The 16,479-nt window shown below is 47.8% G+C and overlaps 1 protein-coding gene across 1 annotated transcript; it reads right to left on the minus strand.

The window, feature by feature from the left end:
- Nucleotides 1-11,333: 11,333 nt before the first annotated feature.
- Nucleotides 11,334-15,380, minus strand: LOC142574626 (uncharacterized). Its single transcript, XM_075683668.1, has 2 exons — nucleotides 13,100-15,380; nucleotides 11,334-11,659 (listed from the first exon to the last, which is right to left on the minus strand). Exons 1-2 carry the CDS (start codon nucleotides 15,378-15,380, stop codon nucleotides 11,334-11,336), a joined length of 2,607 nt encoding a protein of 868 aa, XP_075539783.1.
- Nucleotides 15,381-16,479: the final 1,099 nt, after the last annotated feature.

Consider the following 16,479-nt stretch of genomic DNA (forward strand, 5'->3'; position numbering starts at 1 on the left):
CTAGAAAGAAAAATGTTCTTGCTTACAATTATCAAATCAACGGTTATATGCTTGAAAGAGTCGATCAGTATAAATACCTAGGCATAACATTTACATCAGATCTACGATGGAATACCCACATTGAAATTGTCATTTCGAAAGCTTTTAAAACACTATGGTACCTGCGACGCACTATGCACAGTGCTACTCCGGATGTAAAGTGCCTCGCTTACAAAACCCTAGCCAGACCGATAAACGAATATGCTAAAGTAATATGGGATACTCACACAGCAACTAATCGTCACAAACTTGATAGGATTCAGCGACTCGCTGTAAGGTTTATCTTTAATAAATACCGCCGGAACCATTCTTCAACAGAACTCTGCCAACAAGCCCAACTACCTATGCTAGAAACCAGAACCAGATATGAAAGACTAAAAACTCTTTACCTCATTACCAATAATTATATTAAAATAAATAAATCAGATTACTTTGAGATCAAAGCTAATGAAACATCAAGGCATCGTCATAGTAAGTTTATTCCATTACCGACAATAAAAAATAATTGTTTCAAGTTCAGTTATTATCCCCGAACTTGTAGGGACTAGAACTCTCTTGCAGATTCTGCTGTTCGGTCGACATCATTAGCTGAATTTCTACGCCACTTAGATAACTTCATCTATGGCACTAGCATAGGGCGATGAGGTCAGATTGCTGCTGTATAAGATTGCTGTTCTGATTTCTGAGTGATGCATTTTTGTTTTTGTTTATATGTGCATTTCACGAGATGATCTTTTTTTTTCTTTAACTAATGTATAACTATGGTTTTCAATATGTTCTGTACTACTTATTTTGCGGTTCAGTTTCGTTTTGTTTCTTCCACTCCTGTTACAGCCTCTGAATGAGGCTGACAGTATTAATAAATGAAATGAAATAAAATGAAGAGGGAACTTCATTTGCTCGAAGCACTGCTGAGAAAAATGGGAGACGCATCCGGGAGATAATGAGGCAGCATCGTCCGCCCACGCTCTGCACGTCCTGATAGAACCATCATGAGTCGTGGTAAACAAGTTGATTTTTATCAAGCTATCAGGCTCTTATAGTCACCCTTTGTCACAAGAAATCGGTCCACATATGAAAAAAGCCTACGCGGCTCGAATAAACACGCCGGCGTGGCCGTATAGACGCCTCCAGAACGATGGAGAGAAATTGACTCGCGGGCGGGGTGGAGAGCGGGTAGCCTTACAGTGTTAAGTGAATGCGTCTCCACTTTTCCTCGCGGGCGGCGGCGGCGCGTCGGAGAGAAGCGACTCGAACGTTCTGGACTAATAGCGACGCGCGCACCGTCGGGAGAGTGAGAACGCTGTTGTATAGTGGAGTAGTAGTGTACGTCGGGTTAAGGTGGATTAGTGGGTCGGGCCAACCTCTATTTTTTGGGAGGGCCTTGGCATTTGCAAATTTTGTGGCGCTCCCCCTCTCGACCAATGTGAAAATTTAGTTGTGAAAAAAAAACAAGGTTTCATCATCATCATCATCATCATCATCATCATCATCATCATCATCATCATCAGGCCATTTTACGCACACTGCAGGAGCTCTCCTTGCGATCTCCAATTACCCCTGTCGTGCGCCAAGTGATTCCAACTAGCGCCCGCTAATTTTGCTCCACCTAGTCTTCTGCCGTCCTCGACTGCGATTCCGTTTTCTTGGCACCCGTTCCGTAACCCTAATGCTCCACCGGTTAGGTAACCTACGCATTAAATGACGTGCCCTGCTCCATTTATACCCCTTAATGTAAATTAGAATATCGGATATACCCGTCGCTCTCTGATCTAAGCCGCACTCTTTCTGTCACTTAACGTTATGCCTAGAATTATTCGTTCCATCGCTCTTTGAGCGGTCCTTAACTTGTTCTCAAGCTTCTTTGTCTGTCTCCAAGTCTCTGCCCCATATTGCAGCACTGGTATAATGCACTGATTGTACACCTCCCTTTTCAATGACAATGGTAAGCTTCCAGTCAGGCGCTGGCAATGTCTGCCGTAATGGCGCCAAACCATTTTTATTCTGTGAATTTGCTTCTCATGATCAGGATTCCCTGTAACTGACCTAGGTAAAGGTACTAGTTCACGGACTTTAGAGGCTGGCTGGCGATCCGGGATTATTGTTGCCTTGCCCGGCTAGCTTTCAGAAAGTTTTCAGGTGACAATGTAAAGGCTATAAATTGTCTTTCGTTTTGCACGCATTGAACTGTTATGTTGTTTCTAGCGTAAAATTGAAATCTCGTACTGAAGTTAATAAAGAATTGCCTAATTCGTATTTTGTATTCGTCCAAGGGTTTTCGAAACAAGTATTTATATGAAGTAAGACTCTAGGAGGCAACTAAACTGAAAGAAAAAAAAATGAGGGGTGACCAACTGGCTAGACGCGAATGAAATATGGTAGCATTCTTCAATACCTTCTCTTCCCTTGTGCTACCGTTCTGCAGCCTTGGAATTAGTGGGACTGTTACCGCTGCTTGAGACCAATTACGCTGCTATCATTGCTCCAACCATATCGCTGTCACCTGTCGCTGAAATGCCATTAGCAAGTTGCTCTCGCCGGTGTTTCTCCATAGTCAGTGAGTCATTATACCCGTTCTTTCCTTCTAGGCGGTCTGTTATAAGGTGGAAGGTGGAGAGAGCGAAATCCTTCTAAACGCTGCCTGCGACGCTTGACAGGTGGAAGCTTACGCCGACGCCGGACAGTGCGTGTGCGTACGTGTGGGCGTTTGTGCGTGTGCGCGTGCGTGCGTGCGTGTGTGTGTGTGTGTGCGTGTGCGTGTGTGTGTGGGGGGGGGCGACACTTCATGGCACCAAAAAAGATGGCGTACGGGCAGGCTTCCTGCTGCCCAGAGAAGCTGCCCGCCTGCCTGCATGCCAGCCAGAAGATTCAAACGAAGATGCATGATTTGTGGAATGTACCGTCCCCTGCCGGCCAGATATGGGGGGGGGAAGGGGGGCGTCGGCGGCACAGGGGCGCTGCCCATTGGCCAGGAGGCTACATAGCTGGCCTGCCAGAAGATTTCGGCAACGATGCATTATTTGGAGACGTTGTGCGGTCCGTCACAGGTCGGCGAGGGGAGTGGAGCACAATGCGGCACCGCGGCGGCTGCGTAGATCCATTCTTGTTGTTTTCCTAAAGAAAACAACTGCGCAGTATGAAACTGTGGGCTTATAGGCCAACAATAAAATAAAGTTTCATTATTTTATTGACCTAAAATAAATTATTAAAAATAAACTTGCACCCGCCCTGGTTGGTCAGTGACTATGGTGTTGGGCTGCTGAGCACGAGGTCGCGGGATCGAATCCCGGCCACGGCGGCCGCATTTCGATGGGAGCGAAATGCGAAAGCACCCGTGTACTTAGATTTAGGTGCACGTTAAAGAACGCCAAGTGGCCAAAATTTCCGGAATTGTCCACTACGGCGTGCCTCATAATCAGAAAGTGGTTTTGGCACGTGAAACCCCATAATATAATGCTAAGTAATGCTTTCACATTCAGACACGTAAACAGCCTTCGGCCTTAAGTGTCCCTGTGAACCTTTATTTCGCATCAGTTGGTGCTGTGATCGTTGTCCTCCCTTGGAAAACACTTTGCATTGGATTGTACAGTTAGGTTGGCCAAGTCACAACGTTTACAAAAGGAAACCTACATTAAGAATTTGTTTTTATGGCGACATGACAAAGAAAGAAAAACGCAGCACTAAAGCAGCAAAAGAAGAAAAACAGTCCTGTCTTTTTTTTCTCCGAGCCCATTTGAACTGCTTCGAGCTGGAGCGGAATGGTGCTCGTGAGCCGAACCCGAACCGAACCCGAAATATTCCGGTTCGACACCCCGGTGGCTGAGTCCTCACGCATGATACAAAGGCCACCTTCAGCGCTGAAGCACCTCTGAGGCTTCCTCCCCTGCAGGCGTGCCAGTGCCGCGTCTGAAGACGACGCCGGCGAGATGCCACTGCTGTTCGTGCGCATGGTCGCCATTCGCTTCGCAAAAGCGCTGATCCCCTGCGCTCGCTCCGCTGGGGAGTGATATCAGCGAGCGAGCGACGAGCTCCGTAAAATCGCTGGCCGCCCCAGTGTACCGAACATGCGCAGTGACTTTTACGGGGGCCCGCTGAGCTGTAACTCCTCACGACTGTGAATCACGCCGACTTAGAGTACTGGGTACGTGCCACCCGCTCCATGCAGGACTTCAATGAACCTCCATGATGCCAACTTGGGCCACTGATTATGTACCCCCAGGTCTGTTACCGCTCATCAATGAATGTATTGAACACCACCTTGGGTAACTTGGCATGTACTGCTGAGAAAGTGTCCTTCTACATCCACGATCAAGGCCGCTTAAGTTTCCCCGATGCTGAGCGCAATCGAACCCACGTCGCGAGGGTTCCTCTAGGACAGCAACCAGACACAATAGCAGGCTGTGCCAGGAATGCACTGGGTATGAACCGCTCTCCAATGCACCCCTTTGCAACTTGGGTCACTGAGCATGTGCTGCTGAGTGGGCGGCAAGCGAAGGCGCGCTTCTTGTCTCGGGGGCCTGGACATCTAGGCAATGTTACTACATGGCGCAGCGTGATGAGCAAAAGATTCACCGACGATTGAGATATTCCCTAATGCGAAATTTGAGCGCATCGGTATACGTGTGTTCATTTAGTCATATACTGATTGGCCCGGACAATCTGTCTCGTGCGGCACGTTGTAAACTGAGCGACCTGTGGCGCGACTGCCTCGCTAATCGTCATATCGCGAGAGGCGGCGCGTGGGTGACGCGTGGGCGAGATTCACATCAGGCGTTAAGTTACACCTCCACTCATTCAGCGCTTTGTTTCCAGGCAGCAGATGAGGCGCGCTACTCTGGCGCCATCTTGTAGCCATCGTAGCTATCGTCGCCGCAATGCCCGGCCACAGCGCTACTATTTTTTTCTCATGTTTTCGCCATATCATCTTCCTCTGTTTTCCACGTTATGGTTCCACTGCTGCCTCCACCTTGGCATTCCTCCTCGTGCTCTCTTCGCTATCGCCCTGTTTTAGATGCCGCTGCCCTCCACATTCGCTTTCATCCTTCGCTGTGCTCGTTCGGTCGATTACGAGGTACAACGCCGACGTTCGCAGCAGGAATGGGCGCTTAAGAGTTGTGCGCTAAAAACGCGAGAGAGGCGCCCGGCCACCATACGACTCGTTTCTCAGTGCTCTCACGCACCGGCGCGGTATGCATCTCGAAGGCCACGTAGAAGCTTCGCGGTAGCGGCGCCTGATGGCGTCCAGTATTCTTAGCGATGCCAGGAAGAGGACTCCCCCTGCAGTACATGCTTCATATATAGCTAGTTTATATGGTGGCAATACGTTGTGTCGCTATATTGATTTCAAGCTACCGCATTGATTTCATGCTATGGACAGACTTCGTAAGATGAGTTCCGTCGCTTTCTTGTTTACAAAATAAGCGCTGAAACCTCGTCAGTTAGAGCAGGCTACGGAAAAAAAAATGTAGTATTGTTCCGTAAAATTGAATATCGCCTTTATAACCTGCCTGAAACTATAGGACGGATGCTTTGAACGTAATTCTCTGCGATGACGGTTTTACTGTTCCTTACAAAATAGCACAGATAATGCTATATTGATTTCACGCTATCGCATTATCAGTGCTTTATCAGGCTGCAGTTCTTGAGGTTTAACTATAGGTTAGAATATGCTTCAAATTGAAGTCTCGGAAATAAAATCAATCCCAGAACACAATTCTCATGGTAAATGAAAGGTAGCATATTATCTGTGCTATTTAGCGCGGGCACAGTAAAACCGTCACCACCAGAGATTTAAGTTTAAAGCATTCATCTTGTCAACTACCATATAGGCTTTGGTCGTGTAGGACCCACATCTGCGAGGGAAGATCACACTCTAAGAAAAGTTGACACCCTTTGGAGTGCCCCTACTGCCACACAACAATAATAGTCATCAGCCTTGATGCGTTTCCTTTCTTTAACGCTGCGAGCCCGGTACTTTCCAGTAACAAACGGCATGCGCGTTAACAGCATGATAGCATTCCCGACAGGAAAGTAGCGGGCGCGGCGTTTTTAACAAAGGAAACGCATCAAGGCAGATGAGGATTATCGTTGTGCGGCAGAAGGGGCATTCCAAAGGGTGTAAACTTTTCTTAGAGTGCAGTATAGCGCAGAGTATTCAGCGTAAATCGGTCAGATTTAATGAGTACAAGCTGCGCACATCCGCCTCTGTGTTACAGAAGTAGACTAATCGGGATTCTTAGGTGTCTGAGCACCTACAGCAAAAGTATAAATAATCATTTCCCAAATCATTACAGTGGATACGCACTGTGTATGAATGCGATGGAGATGAACGGCCGAGCTGTGCCGAGTCCGAAAGGAAGTGTGTCAGATGGGCGGCCCAGGGCGGCGAGATGGCACGCCGCCCTGGGCAGCTCCCATATCGACGACCAACTCTGGGCTACCCAGCAGGCCTACGAAGCGGCGAAGAGGCAAGACCTCGAAGTCCCATCGTGGGAAGCCTAGGCCCAGCCGACTAAACTGCTTGTTCTCATTAAAGTTCTCTCTCTCTCTCTTGGCCTGCAGGTGACTGTAGACGTTTGATGCGATTACATGTTCTAGCATTTTGCAGCATATCGATGTTAATGATATTGGACGGTAGTTTTCCGGTGCGCGTTTACCACCTGACCTCAATATGGGTGGGACTTTGGCTATCTTCCAATCTGAGCACAGCGTGCCAGTCTCTAAAGATTGCCTGAAGATGGGAGACACAATTTTACTAGATGCTATGATGGTGTTGTTTAGAATTTTATAATTAATGTCGGCAACGCCACAGGATGTGGTTAGCTTAATTCAGGTTATTTATCAGGCATGCGACACCTTCAAATGTTATTTCAGTTGGTGACATGTGTTGGTAGTTTAGCTCCGATACATTCGGCAGATCAGCCTGATCTTCTGTGGTGAATATAGAAGAAAAAAAGCTATTTAAATTAGAAACACGGTGATTATGTGGAATGGGAGTGTTATTATTGCTGTGTAAAGAAATGTTAGTGTTGTCTTTATCTGGGCCTATAATGCTCCAGAAATTTCTGGGATTAGAATTTAGAAGAGATGGTAGGTCATGAGTGAAGTATTTTATCTTTAGCTGGAGACATGGCAGAACAGTAAATTTTTAAGCTTTCCTCCTACGTGCCCCAACCTGTCTGCGTGCGCAAGCGCTTAGCACTTTCGTAGGGGCGCTTCTTCCTGTTTCTCACAAAGCGCAGGGATCTAGTGAACCATGGGTTAGATTTATTATTGGTTATCTGAATGAGAGGGACGTACTGTTTAACCAAGGTAGACATCTTATTCCTGAAGAGTATGCAATTCTCCTCAACCGACCGACTATAAACTAAAGGCATGTGGGAAAAGTATAAATGTAATTCCGAAGGCATAACGTTGTGTTTTGTTTCATTATAATCGCGTATATTTTAGTAGCGAAACTTGTAAAAGAGGAGGGTACGTTTAGAGTTACTTGCAGCAAGGAATGATCGCTAAAGCCATTAATGGACACAATGTGATCAATTATCTCAGGTGCTGTTGTGAGGATCAAATTTAAAATATTACCTCGTGTAGGCTGCGTAACAACCTGAAACCTTAAAATCTGAGGTTAAATTGATAATTTCTGTCGAAGTATTACAGGATGAAGTTAACCCAGTCGATCACAGGAAAATTGAAATCTCCTAGCAGACAGATGGCATCAAACGGGTGAAGCTTCGTCACTGATTCTATGTCGCTGTGCAAGTCATTAATAAATGAATTAGTAGAAATTGGAGGTCGGTAACATACGCCTATAGGTATTCGCGAGGATGAGAACATGCATGCAGCCCACATAAATTCTAGGATAGAGTAAGAGGTAAATACGTAGGACGGAAGTGTTTCTCTTATTCCTCAAAAGGACACCGCCGCCTCTATTATCTTTTCGGTCGTATCTGTAAATGTTGAAGTCATGAACACATTCAAATATTCCTTTATCAGATATCTCCGGATACAACCAAGTTTCAGTTAATGCTAGTAGGTCAGATTTGCTATCTTCAAGGAAGGAAGAAAGCTGGCCAGGCTTACGCACAATGCTTCGAATGTTATGAACGATGATGTTACCGAAGGAAAGGCATGATTGGAGTTAGGCCGACTATGGTCTTTTGTACACGCGCTGCCACTGAAGGAAGGAATAACAGAATTAGTAGCGATATCAAATATGCATGTCTTGTTTATGCGCAGCCTATCAACTGTTATTTGAATTGTTTTTTCTTTGTCTTCGCGCACGCGATGAGCTTTCTTCTCGCCTGCTGTGTAGCTGGCCAAAAATCTTCACTGATAGTAAATGACGATCAATGTGGTAATGATCCAATGTGGTGACGATTCAATGTTCTGACAATGCAATATATGTGGTGATGTATGGAAAGGCTATATGTGCGCTCAATGAAAGTGCCAGTAAACAGGCTGATACACAACCCTAACATCCTGATTGAGTATGCTGACTTCTGTTCTGCGTAACAAAAAGGTTGCTGCATAAAACCTGAACGCACAAACCTGACGGCGCACAGGCATCTCTACAGCACTTCTTTTTGTTAATGAAGTGGTGAAATAGCTTTAGCGGAGTTAATGAATAAGTTAAGTATGCTTAACGGAGTCAATGGAGTGGTGAAATACGTTTAACGTGTTCCTTGATTTACTTTACGTTTTTTGATTTAGCCACTAATTATGTGCCACTGGGTGTCTGCCCATACTTGGACAATCCTACAGAACAGCCATGTTCCACTTTTATTTATGCATAAAAGTCTTAACATTGTAATATCGGCTCACAGATATGTCTTGAGCACACCAATCTTTTAAATAATGGTAGGTTATACTTTTGAGGGAATCTTTGATTTATTTTGATTTCTTTGATTTGTCCCATTGGCGTGTTGCCCGCAATTGGTCAATCCTCCATAGGAGATATGTTCCACTGCCACATAAGGGTACAGAATCCCTAGGTGTTCCTTTATACGTGTCGTACTATTCGGTATAATTCACATTGATCCCGATTATTTTCTCAACAAACATCATACATCGCCTTATGAATTATGAATCCGCCTGATTTAGTCGTGGTTTTTCGGCAGGGCTTGTGAGTGATGTAATGCATTATTATTGAACAAAAAATTAAAAAAATAAATTTCTTAAATTTGTGATGGATAAACCTTAAAACACTCCATGCGATTTCACGTCGCATAACATGAAGGTAAACAAAATTGTAGGTATCGTCGTCAGTTGTAAATAAATAAATTAGCTACTTCACTAAAGCTTCGCTTCATACACATTCCAACATGCCCATTGGGTCCGCTTATTTCCTACTTTAATGACCAAGCATATTGTCACGTGTCAATATGCAATGTACAAACTTGTGCAGTAGTGTGGTTATAACTACACCGGTTTTAACTTTCTGTGCAGTGGCCGACTTATGCTTCCTACACTTGGCCCAGCGCTTGCTGAAGCTGCTCGGCTTTGATGAAGTTGGAATCAGGAAGGGGTCACTGGCGGCCAGATTCCAGGCGCGCTACCAACCGAGCGTCGCAAAAGGAGGAATTTTCTCCACCCTGCATCGGTGGGACCACCGGGGTATGTCGGTGTGGGTCATGATGGTGACGTCTATTACGGGCATGGTGCTCATTGACTTCGTCGTCCTGATGTTGCTGTACATGGCTGGTCACCTTACTATTAACATCTTGTACGAGTAGAAGCTGGTCGACGCCAACTGCTGGTCGAAAAAATTGCCACAACGAGAGCCCGCAACTGCTACGTGAAGAAAATCCGCTCTCTCGAAGAGAGCTGATTTCGCGGATCAGATTCTTCGTATGAAACGCTTCTCGAAATACCATTGTATATTAATCATTGCTGACCAACAACATCAATCGTTGGCGATAAATGAAATGAAGATTGGGGGACTGAAGTAGTCTTCTTGAGTTCAGATCTAGGCATTATTGTGATAAAACAAATAACATCTTTATTTTATTAAATACAAGACAAATACAAAACAAATACAAAACAAAATACCAATTAAGCGCCTTGAGGGAACTTCATTTCGAACAAGGTCAGAATAGTGAATCTCATTGTGCAATGTCGCCATATATATCAAAGGTAACCGTATAGGAATCTGGCAGCTACTATAGTGGGTAATAGCTACATGGGCAGTCGGGATTTGTGAATTAATTGGGCTGGCTATGTTAAGTTGGAAATCTGGTCATCCTGATTAGAGGTTTAACCAATGACCTCTACGTAATGAGAAATATTTCGAATAATAACCAAATCCCCATTTGATAAAATATTTTCCGATTTTTTTCATTGCTTCAATCAAAGAGAATTTGTATTGTTGCATATAGACGTCGGCTTAGCGGCGCTTTCGTCTCTATTGTTGCGCGAATCGTGCGCGTACTGTTTTAGAGTTGTTTTTTCTCTCTAGACATTTATTGTTTAAGAAAGCTCAGCAAATATTTTGATTGTGATCTATTTAACAACTTTATTTTTGTCGGAACCAGCGTCCCCGAAATTGGCGTAGATTGAACAAAAGCGCCGTTACTCTTCCCGGTGGGACAGAAATCGCTAACCTAAAATTTTTCAACACTTTTAAGACCACTATACCGAAATCTACTGTAGCAGGCCTGCCAGCCCTTGTCGCCTTGGCCATCGTGATTTCGTCGACGAACTGCTCGTAGATTTCCTTGCCTTGGCACGCCGTCCTCTGCCGCTCGACGACGCGTGGCTACGGGCGTGGCGGTGCCATTTCCCGCCGCTCTTCGTGCTCACGCTCGCAGCAGGGTAGATAAATCTTCGGCGGCTCTCGTTTAGGCCCCTCTTCCATGAAAGGTGGGCCACTGCTTTCCGAAGCGGTGGCCCGCCTTTCGGGGTGGCTGCCTTTGCGCGCGCGCCAACCACGACCACAGAGAGATGAGTTTCGCGATGTCACGTGGCCCTTTCCCCGCTTGACAAGTCCACCGCTGCTGCCAGACCAGTAGTGACGATAATGGTTTGGAACCCTAGCAGCGACAGAATTGGAAGGCTCGAAGAGGAGGTTCTTGTTGTATCTCATGTCAGTGGGTGACCAGGCAAGGGATCAAACAGGAAAACGGTGTTTATTGCCCGAAGCTTACGGGCTCCTGGTTACATCTAGAATCAACGGTTCACGCACATAGCAAGACATTATAAGTACTTGTGCGCACATGCGCACTAACAGCAGTCTGCTTATCAGGCGCGCTATCGCCGACACAACACTTCCTCCGCTTTTATTATGAAACTACCAAAGTTCACGTTCCTGCTTGGAACCTATCAGGTGGTCGACGATTTCTAATTGGGTAGCGTCGATCCTCGTCACCCCGTGCAGTGTCAGCCTGCGACGTCGGTGGTGAGGGAGAAACACTAGCTGGTGGTACTGAAAAGGCTTGTCCCGATCCGGGGTCGCTGTGTGGCCCCACGGTGAACCCACCGCCTTCAACGGAGTTTTCCGCAGCTGGTCCCGATCCGAGGTCGCTGTGTGGCCCCACGGAGAACTCATCGTCTTGAACGACGTTTTCCGCAGGCACTGTCGTGCTTAGAAGCAACTGGTTCTTGTGACGCCGCCACTCCAAGCATCCTGAAGGGGTTGATACACGAACCTTGAAAGAGACTGGTCCAGTCTGGGCCATTACTACTGCTGGCATCCATTTTGGCTGTCCCCTGTAATTGCGTGCGAGAACATGATCACCAAGAGCGACTTCGCGCACTCGACATGGTCGGTTCACCGTCTGTTTGAACTGTTCGTAAGCCACCCTCTCCCCCACCACAGGTTTGAGCAGGTCAAGGCGCGTACGCAAACGTCGACGCAACAACAAGTTGGCCGACGCCTCGTGCGTTGTAGCGTGAGGAGTGTTCCGATAGGCGAGCAGAAACTTGTTTAACTTTACCTTCAGTGGTTGGCGCGTGTCATCCTTTCGCAGCGCATTCTTCAGAGTTTGCACGAAACGTTCCGCGAGCCCATTTGCGCTAGGATTGTAGGGTGCTGTTTGCACGTGTCGGCAGCCCATCTCTCGGACGAACTGTTTGAAGTCCTGTGACGTGAATTGTGGCCCGTTATCCGACACAATTGTCTCGGGGAAACCGAAACGTGCAAAAACATCTCTTAAACACTGAATTGTGGCCTCTGTAGTAGTCGACGGCATCACAAAAACTTCCGGCCACTTGGAGTGGGCATCGACCACTATGAGAAACATGGATTGTTGAAAGGGTCCTGCAAAATCAATGTGTATGCGTTGCCACGGCGCTGTGGGCCAGGACCACGGATGTAGTGGTGCTTTGCCAGGGGCGCTGCGTTGTTCTTGGCACTTTGCACATGATTGAACCATACGCTCAAGATCCGCTTCGATACACGGCCACCAGACATAACTTCGCGCGAGCGCCTTGCTGCGAACTATACCTGGGTGACCCTCGTGTAGCTCTTCCAAAACTGCACTCTGTAGTTTTGCGGGGATGACTACTCGTGTTCCGAGCAATATGCATCCTTGATGCAAGGTTAATTCATTGCGCCTGGTGACGTAATGTTTCAGCCTGTCTTCACTGACGGATCTTGGCCAACCTGTACTTATGAATTCTTTTACTTGTACCAGCTCGTTGTCGCGTTGCGTGGCACGCGCGATTTCTTTACTCGACACTGGCAGGGAGGCCAGTCGCAATGTATAAAAAGTTTCTTCGCTTTCTTGCGTCTCGTCCTTGACATAGGGAAGCGGCAACCGGGAGCAAAAATCAGCTTCGGCGTTATCGGCTGACTTCTTAAAGAGAAGGTTGTAGCTGTACGCCGATAACGTCACTGCCCAACGCTGTAATCGCGCAGCTGCAATAGGCGGGATCCCAGTTGTTGGTCCCAAAATTTGCTGTAACGGCTTATGGTCCGTGATTAGAGTGAATGATCGACCATAAATGTAGTAGTGAAACTTCTTTATGCCAAAAATTATGGCCAATGCCTCTTTTTCAAGCTGGCTGTATTTCTTCTCCGACTCGGACAACGTGCGCGATGCGAAAGCAACCGGTCGAGACCTACCGTCCTCGAAAACGTGGGAAAGTACGGCACCTACTCCGTACTGCGATGCGTCACAGGCCAGCTTCAATGGTCTATCCGGGTCGTAATGGGCCAGCACCTGTGGTGATGATAACATTGTTTTGATTTGCTCGAACGCTGCGCGGCAGCGGTCGTCCCAGCACCATGACGTGTCCTTCTGCAAAAGCCGGTACAAGGGGTTAGCGACAGTTGACAAATTAGGTACGAACTTCCCGTAATAGTTGACGACACCTAGGAAGGACTGCAGTTGCTGCTTTGTTGTCGGTGCAGCAGCCTTAATAACTGCCTCAATTTTGTCCGGTGACGCAGCGATTCCTTCCGCACTTATTTTGTGCCCCAGGTAGCAGAGCTCGTTTTGAAAAAACGCACATTTTTCTTTCTTCACCCTGACACCTCGCTCTGACAGACGTTTCAGGAGAGCTTCTAGGTTTATCAAATGTTCTTCAGCGGTTTTTCCCGTGACTAGAATGTCATCGAGATAACAACACACTCCGCTCAGGCCCTTCAGCATCGTGTCCATTATTTTCTGAAAAATACCTGGCGCTGACGCAATTCCGAAAGGTAGCCTGTTAACTGTAAACAGACCTTTCTGCGTGTTTAATGTCAAGTACTTCTTTGACTCTTCCGCCATGAATACCTGCTGGTATGCCCTGTTCAGATCGATCTTCGTAAAATGTAGCCCCCCGGCCAGCGCTGCCAGTAGATCATCTATCTTAGGCAGCGGGTAGTGTGTGATGTCAAGTGAAGGGTTTATCGTCGTCTTATAATCCCCACATAGGCGTATGCTGCCATCTTTCTTTATCACGGGCACTGCGGGCGTGGCATACTCCGCTGTATTCACTGGCGTGAGAATTCCTAGTTCAACCAATTTTGCTATCTCGGCTTCTACAGCTGACTGCAATGCGAACGGCACATTCCTTGCTTTTAGGAACTTCGGCCGGTGGTCTGGTTTGAAAAACAGCTCGGCCCGTTCGTCTGTGATAGCACCTAACTCATCCTTGAACAGAGTTTCGTACTTGGCTAGCAAGGAATCGAGCCTTTCCTTCGTTCGAGAAGACGAGTCAAACACTGACCTTGAGATGTAGTTCAGACCCCAAATGCTGTCCCAGTCTAGACGTAGTGTGTGTAGCCATTCTCGTCCTAGCAGTGGTGGTCCTGCTTGGTCGACGAGGTAGAGCGGCAGCTGCGCCGTCCGTCCTCTATGCTGCACGTTGACAACCGCGACGCCACAAGGTCGGACGAGTGCTCCGGTATAGGTGCGTAGGGTGACGTCAGTTGATGGGTAGCTGGTAGAAGGAAGCCGCTTCTTGAACTGCTTGAAAGGCATGATTGACACTGCAGCTCCCGTGTCGAGTTCCATTTCTACCGGTGCATCATTTATATTTAGTTTAACAAAAATGGGAGCGCGGCTGGCAGCCCCTTGTTTGGAAATGCTGATAGTCGGCTCCTGTGTCACAACTTTTAGCGTTTTCAGGCTCCGTTTTTTCTTATACCCGTCATGACATTGCCTGTTGCTGCTCCGACAGGCTCTTTGAATGTGTCCTTTCTTCGAACACTTAAAACAGGTATCGTTAATGTGAGGGCATACTGCATGAGTGTGGCTCGGGGAACCACAGCGGTAGCAAACTAGTAGCGGCTTACCAGCTCTCGTTTGCACCTCGTACAGATCAGCATGTGCCTCTCTACTATAGTCTTCAACTTTGTGCAGCTGTGTGGCGAATGCTTCCACGACTCGAGTCTCGGCGACATTCTTCCGGGCTGCTTCCATGGCCAGAGCGCGGTCCACTGCTCTCGAGAACGTCAACGTGTCGCCCTCGGTAAAAAGTACTCGCTGCACGTCCTCACGGAGCAGTCCGCACACGAAACGATCCCGCAGCGCTTCGTCTAAACTGGCTCCAAACTGGCAGGTCTGAGAAAACTTGCGAAGTTCGGCAACATATTCCGGCAGGGGCTCACCTTCATGCTGTGCTCTGCGGTAAAACTTGGCTCGTTCGCCGATTACGGACGGCACTCGGGCCAGGTGGGCGTCCAAGATGCTCTTCAGCTGTTCGAAACTTTTAGCCGACGGCAGGTCAGGCGCCGTCAACGACTTCAGCAGCCCATACGTTCGCGGGCCGATGATGCTGAGGAATGCGTGCACCTTGTCGCTGTCAGGAACCTTGTTGACAATCAGAAAAGATGTCAACCTCTCCTTGTATGCCGTCCAGTCACTTGCGGTAACATCAAATGACTCCATCTGGCCAAGCTGTCCAGTCGACTGCATTGTCGCTTCTTTGTTATCCATGCACAGACAGCCGCAAAATCAGCATTCTTCAAAGTCCAACTTGGAACAGAGGCTGACTTTGAAAAGACTTGCCTTCTTCACCAAACTGACAGCGGCCTTCGGTCCCACCCTCGTCGCCAGTGTTGTATCTCATGTCAGTGGGTGACCAGGCAAGGGATCAAACAGGAAAACGGTGTTTATTGCCCGAAGCTTACGGGCTCCTGGTTACATCTAGAATCAACGGTTCACGCACATAGCAAGACATTATAAGTACTTGTGCGCACATGCGCACTAACAGCAGTCTGCTTATCAGGCGCGCTATCGCCGACACAACAGTTCTAATCGTTTCTTTCGCCACAGCCTAGGTATGCTGTGCGGGAGCTCCTCGCATGGCCTTAGAGCGATTCACGTCATTATTGGGTGGCGGGGCGCCGGAGGCTTTCCTTCTCTCTATAGAAGCCATGGTAGCAGAGACTTAGGACGTGGATTACGTGGATCTTGTCCTCGTTTTCATTCAGGACAGGCCCTTACCGGATCCAGCACTCGCTCGTTTCGTGGGACGCGCTTCTTGCGTACGTTCAGTCTCGTTGTAGGCAGCACGCGACTGGGGCTTGGTCCGTCCAGTGTTGAGCGGAGCCACTTCTGCCTCGGCACGCTAGTACTTTTCCTTCTTCGTGCAGGCTGTGCTTGGCGCTATGCCGTTCCCTCGAGCCTCCATGCGCACTCGTTCGCGACTCGCCTAGCTGCTCTTGTCGCGCAGCTTCGAGGAGGCCTGTGAGGTGGTCCTCGAGTGCGCTCTTCATAACGAGCCGTGAGAAACGGGAGAAGGCAAGCTGGCTGGGGAAATAAGTCGTAGCTGCTCTGGCCGGTTGAGCCGAATATGATCTTGATGCCGATATTGCGTTGAGCTTGATTCTTTGTGAGCAAGTCCCGAAAGAGGTTGGTTGGCTGGTTGCACCTGAGCCTAATATTGTCACGGTTAATAGCAAGGCGACTTCTAATATAGACCGTTAAAGTCCAAGTCGTCGAAGGGGCAGCGCAGCACCGACAAAAGACAAAGGCGCGAGCTCCTGAGCTAGCACCTCCTCGTCTCCTTGTG

Source organism: Dermacentor variabilis, chromosome 3 (assembly GCF_050947875.1).
Source record: "Dermacentor variabilis isolate Ectoservices chromosome 3, ASM5094787v1, whole genome shotgun sequence".
Taxonomy (NCBI): domain Eukaryota; kingdom Metazoa; phylum Arthropoda; class Arachnida; order Ixodida; family Ixodidae; genus Dermacentor; species Dermacentor variabilis.

What these genes read in the sequence shown, in the direction of transcription:
- LOC142574626 (XM_075683668.1), bottom strand. Translation starts at nt 15,380, where the DNA reads ATGCAGTCGACTGGACAGCTTGGCCAGATGGAGTCATTTGATGTTACC. An exon ending in TTCCCACGTTTTCGAGGACG is followed by an intron (nt 11,660 to 13,099) that starts GTAGGTCTCGAC and finishes CAACCCCTTCAG; the next exon opens with GATGCTTGGAGTGGCGGCGT.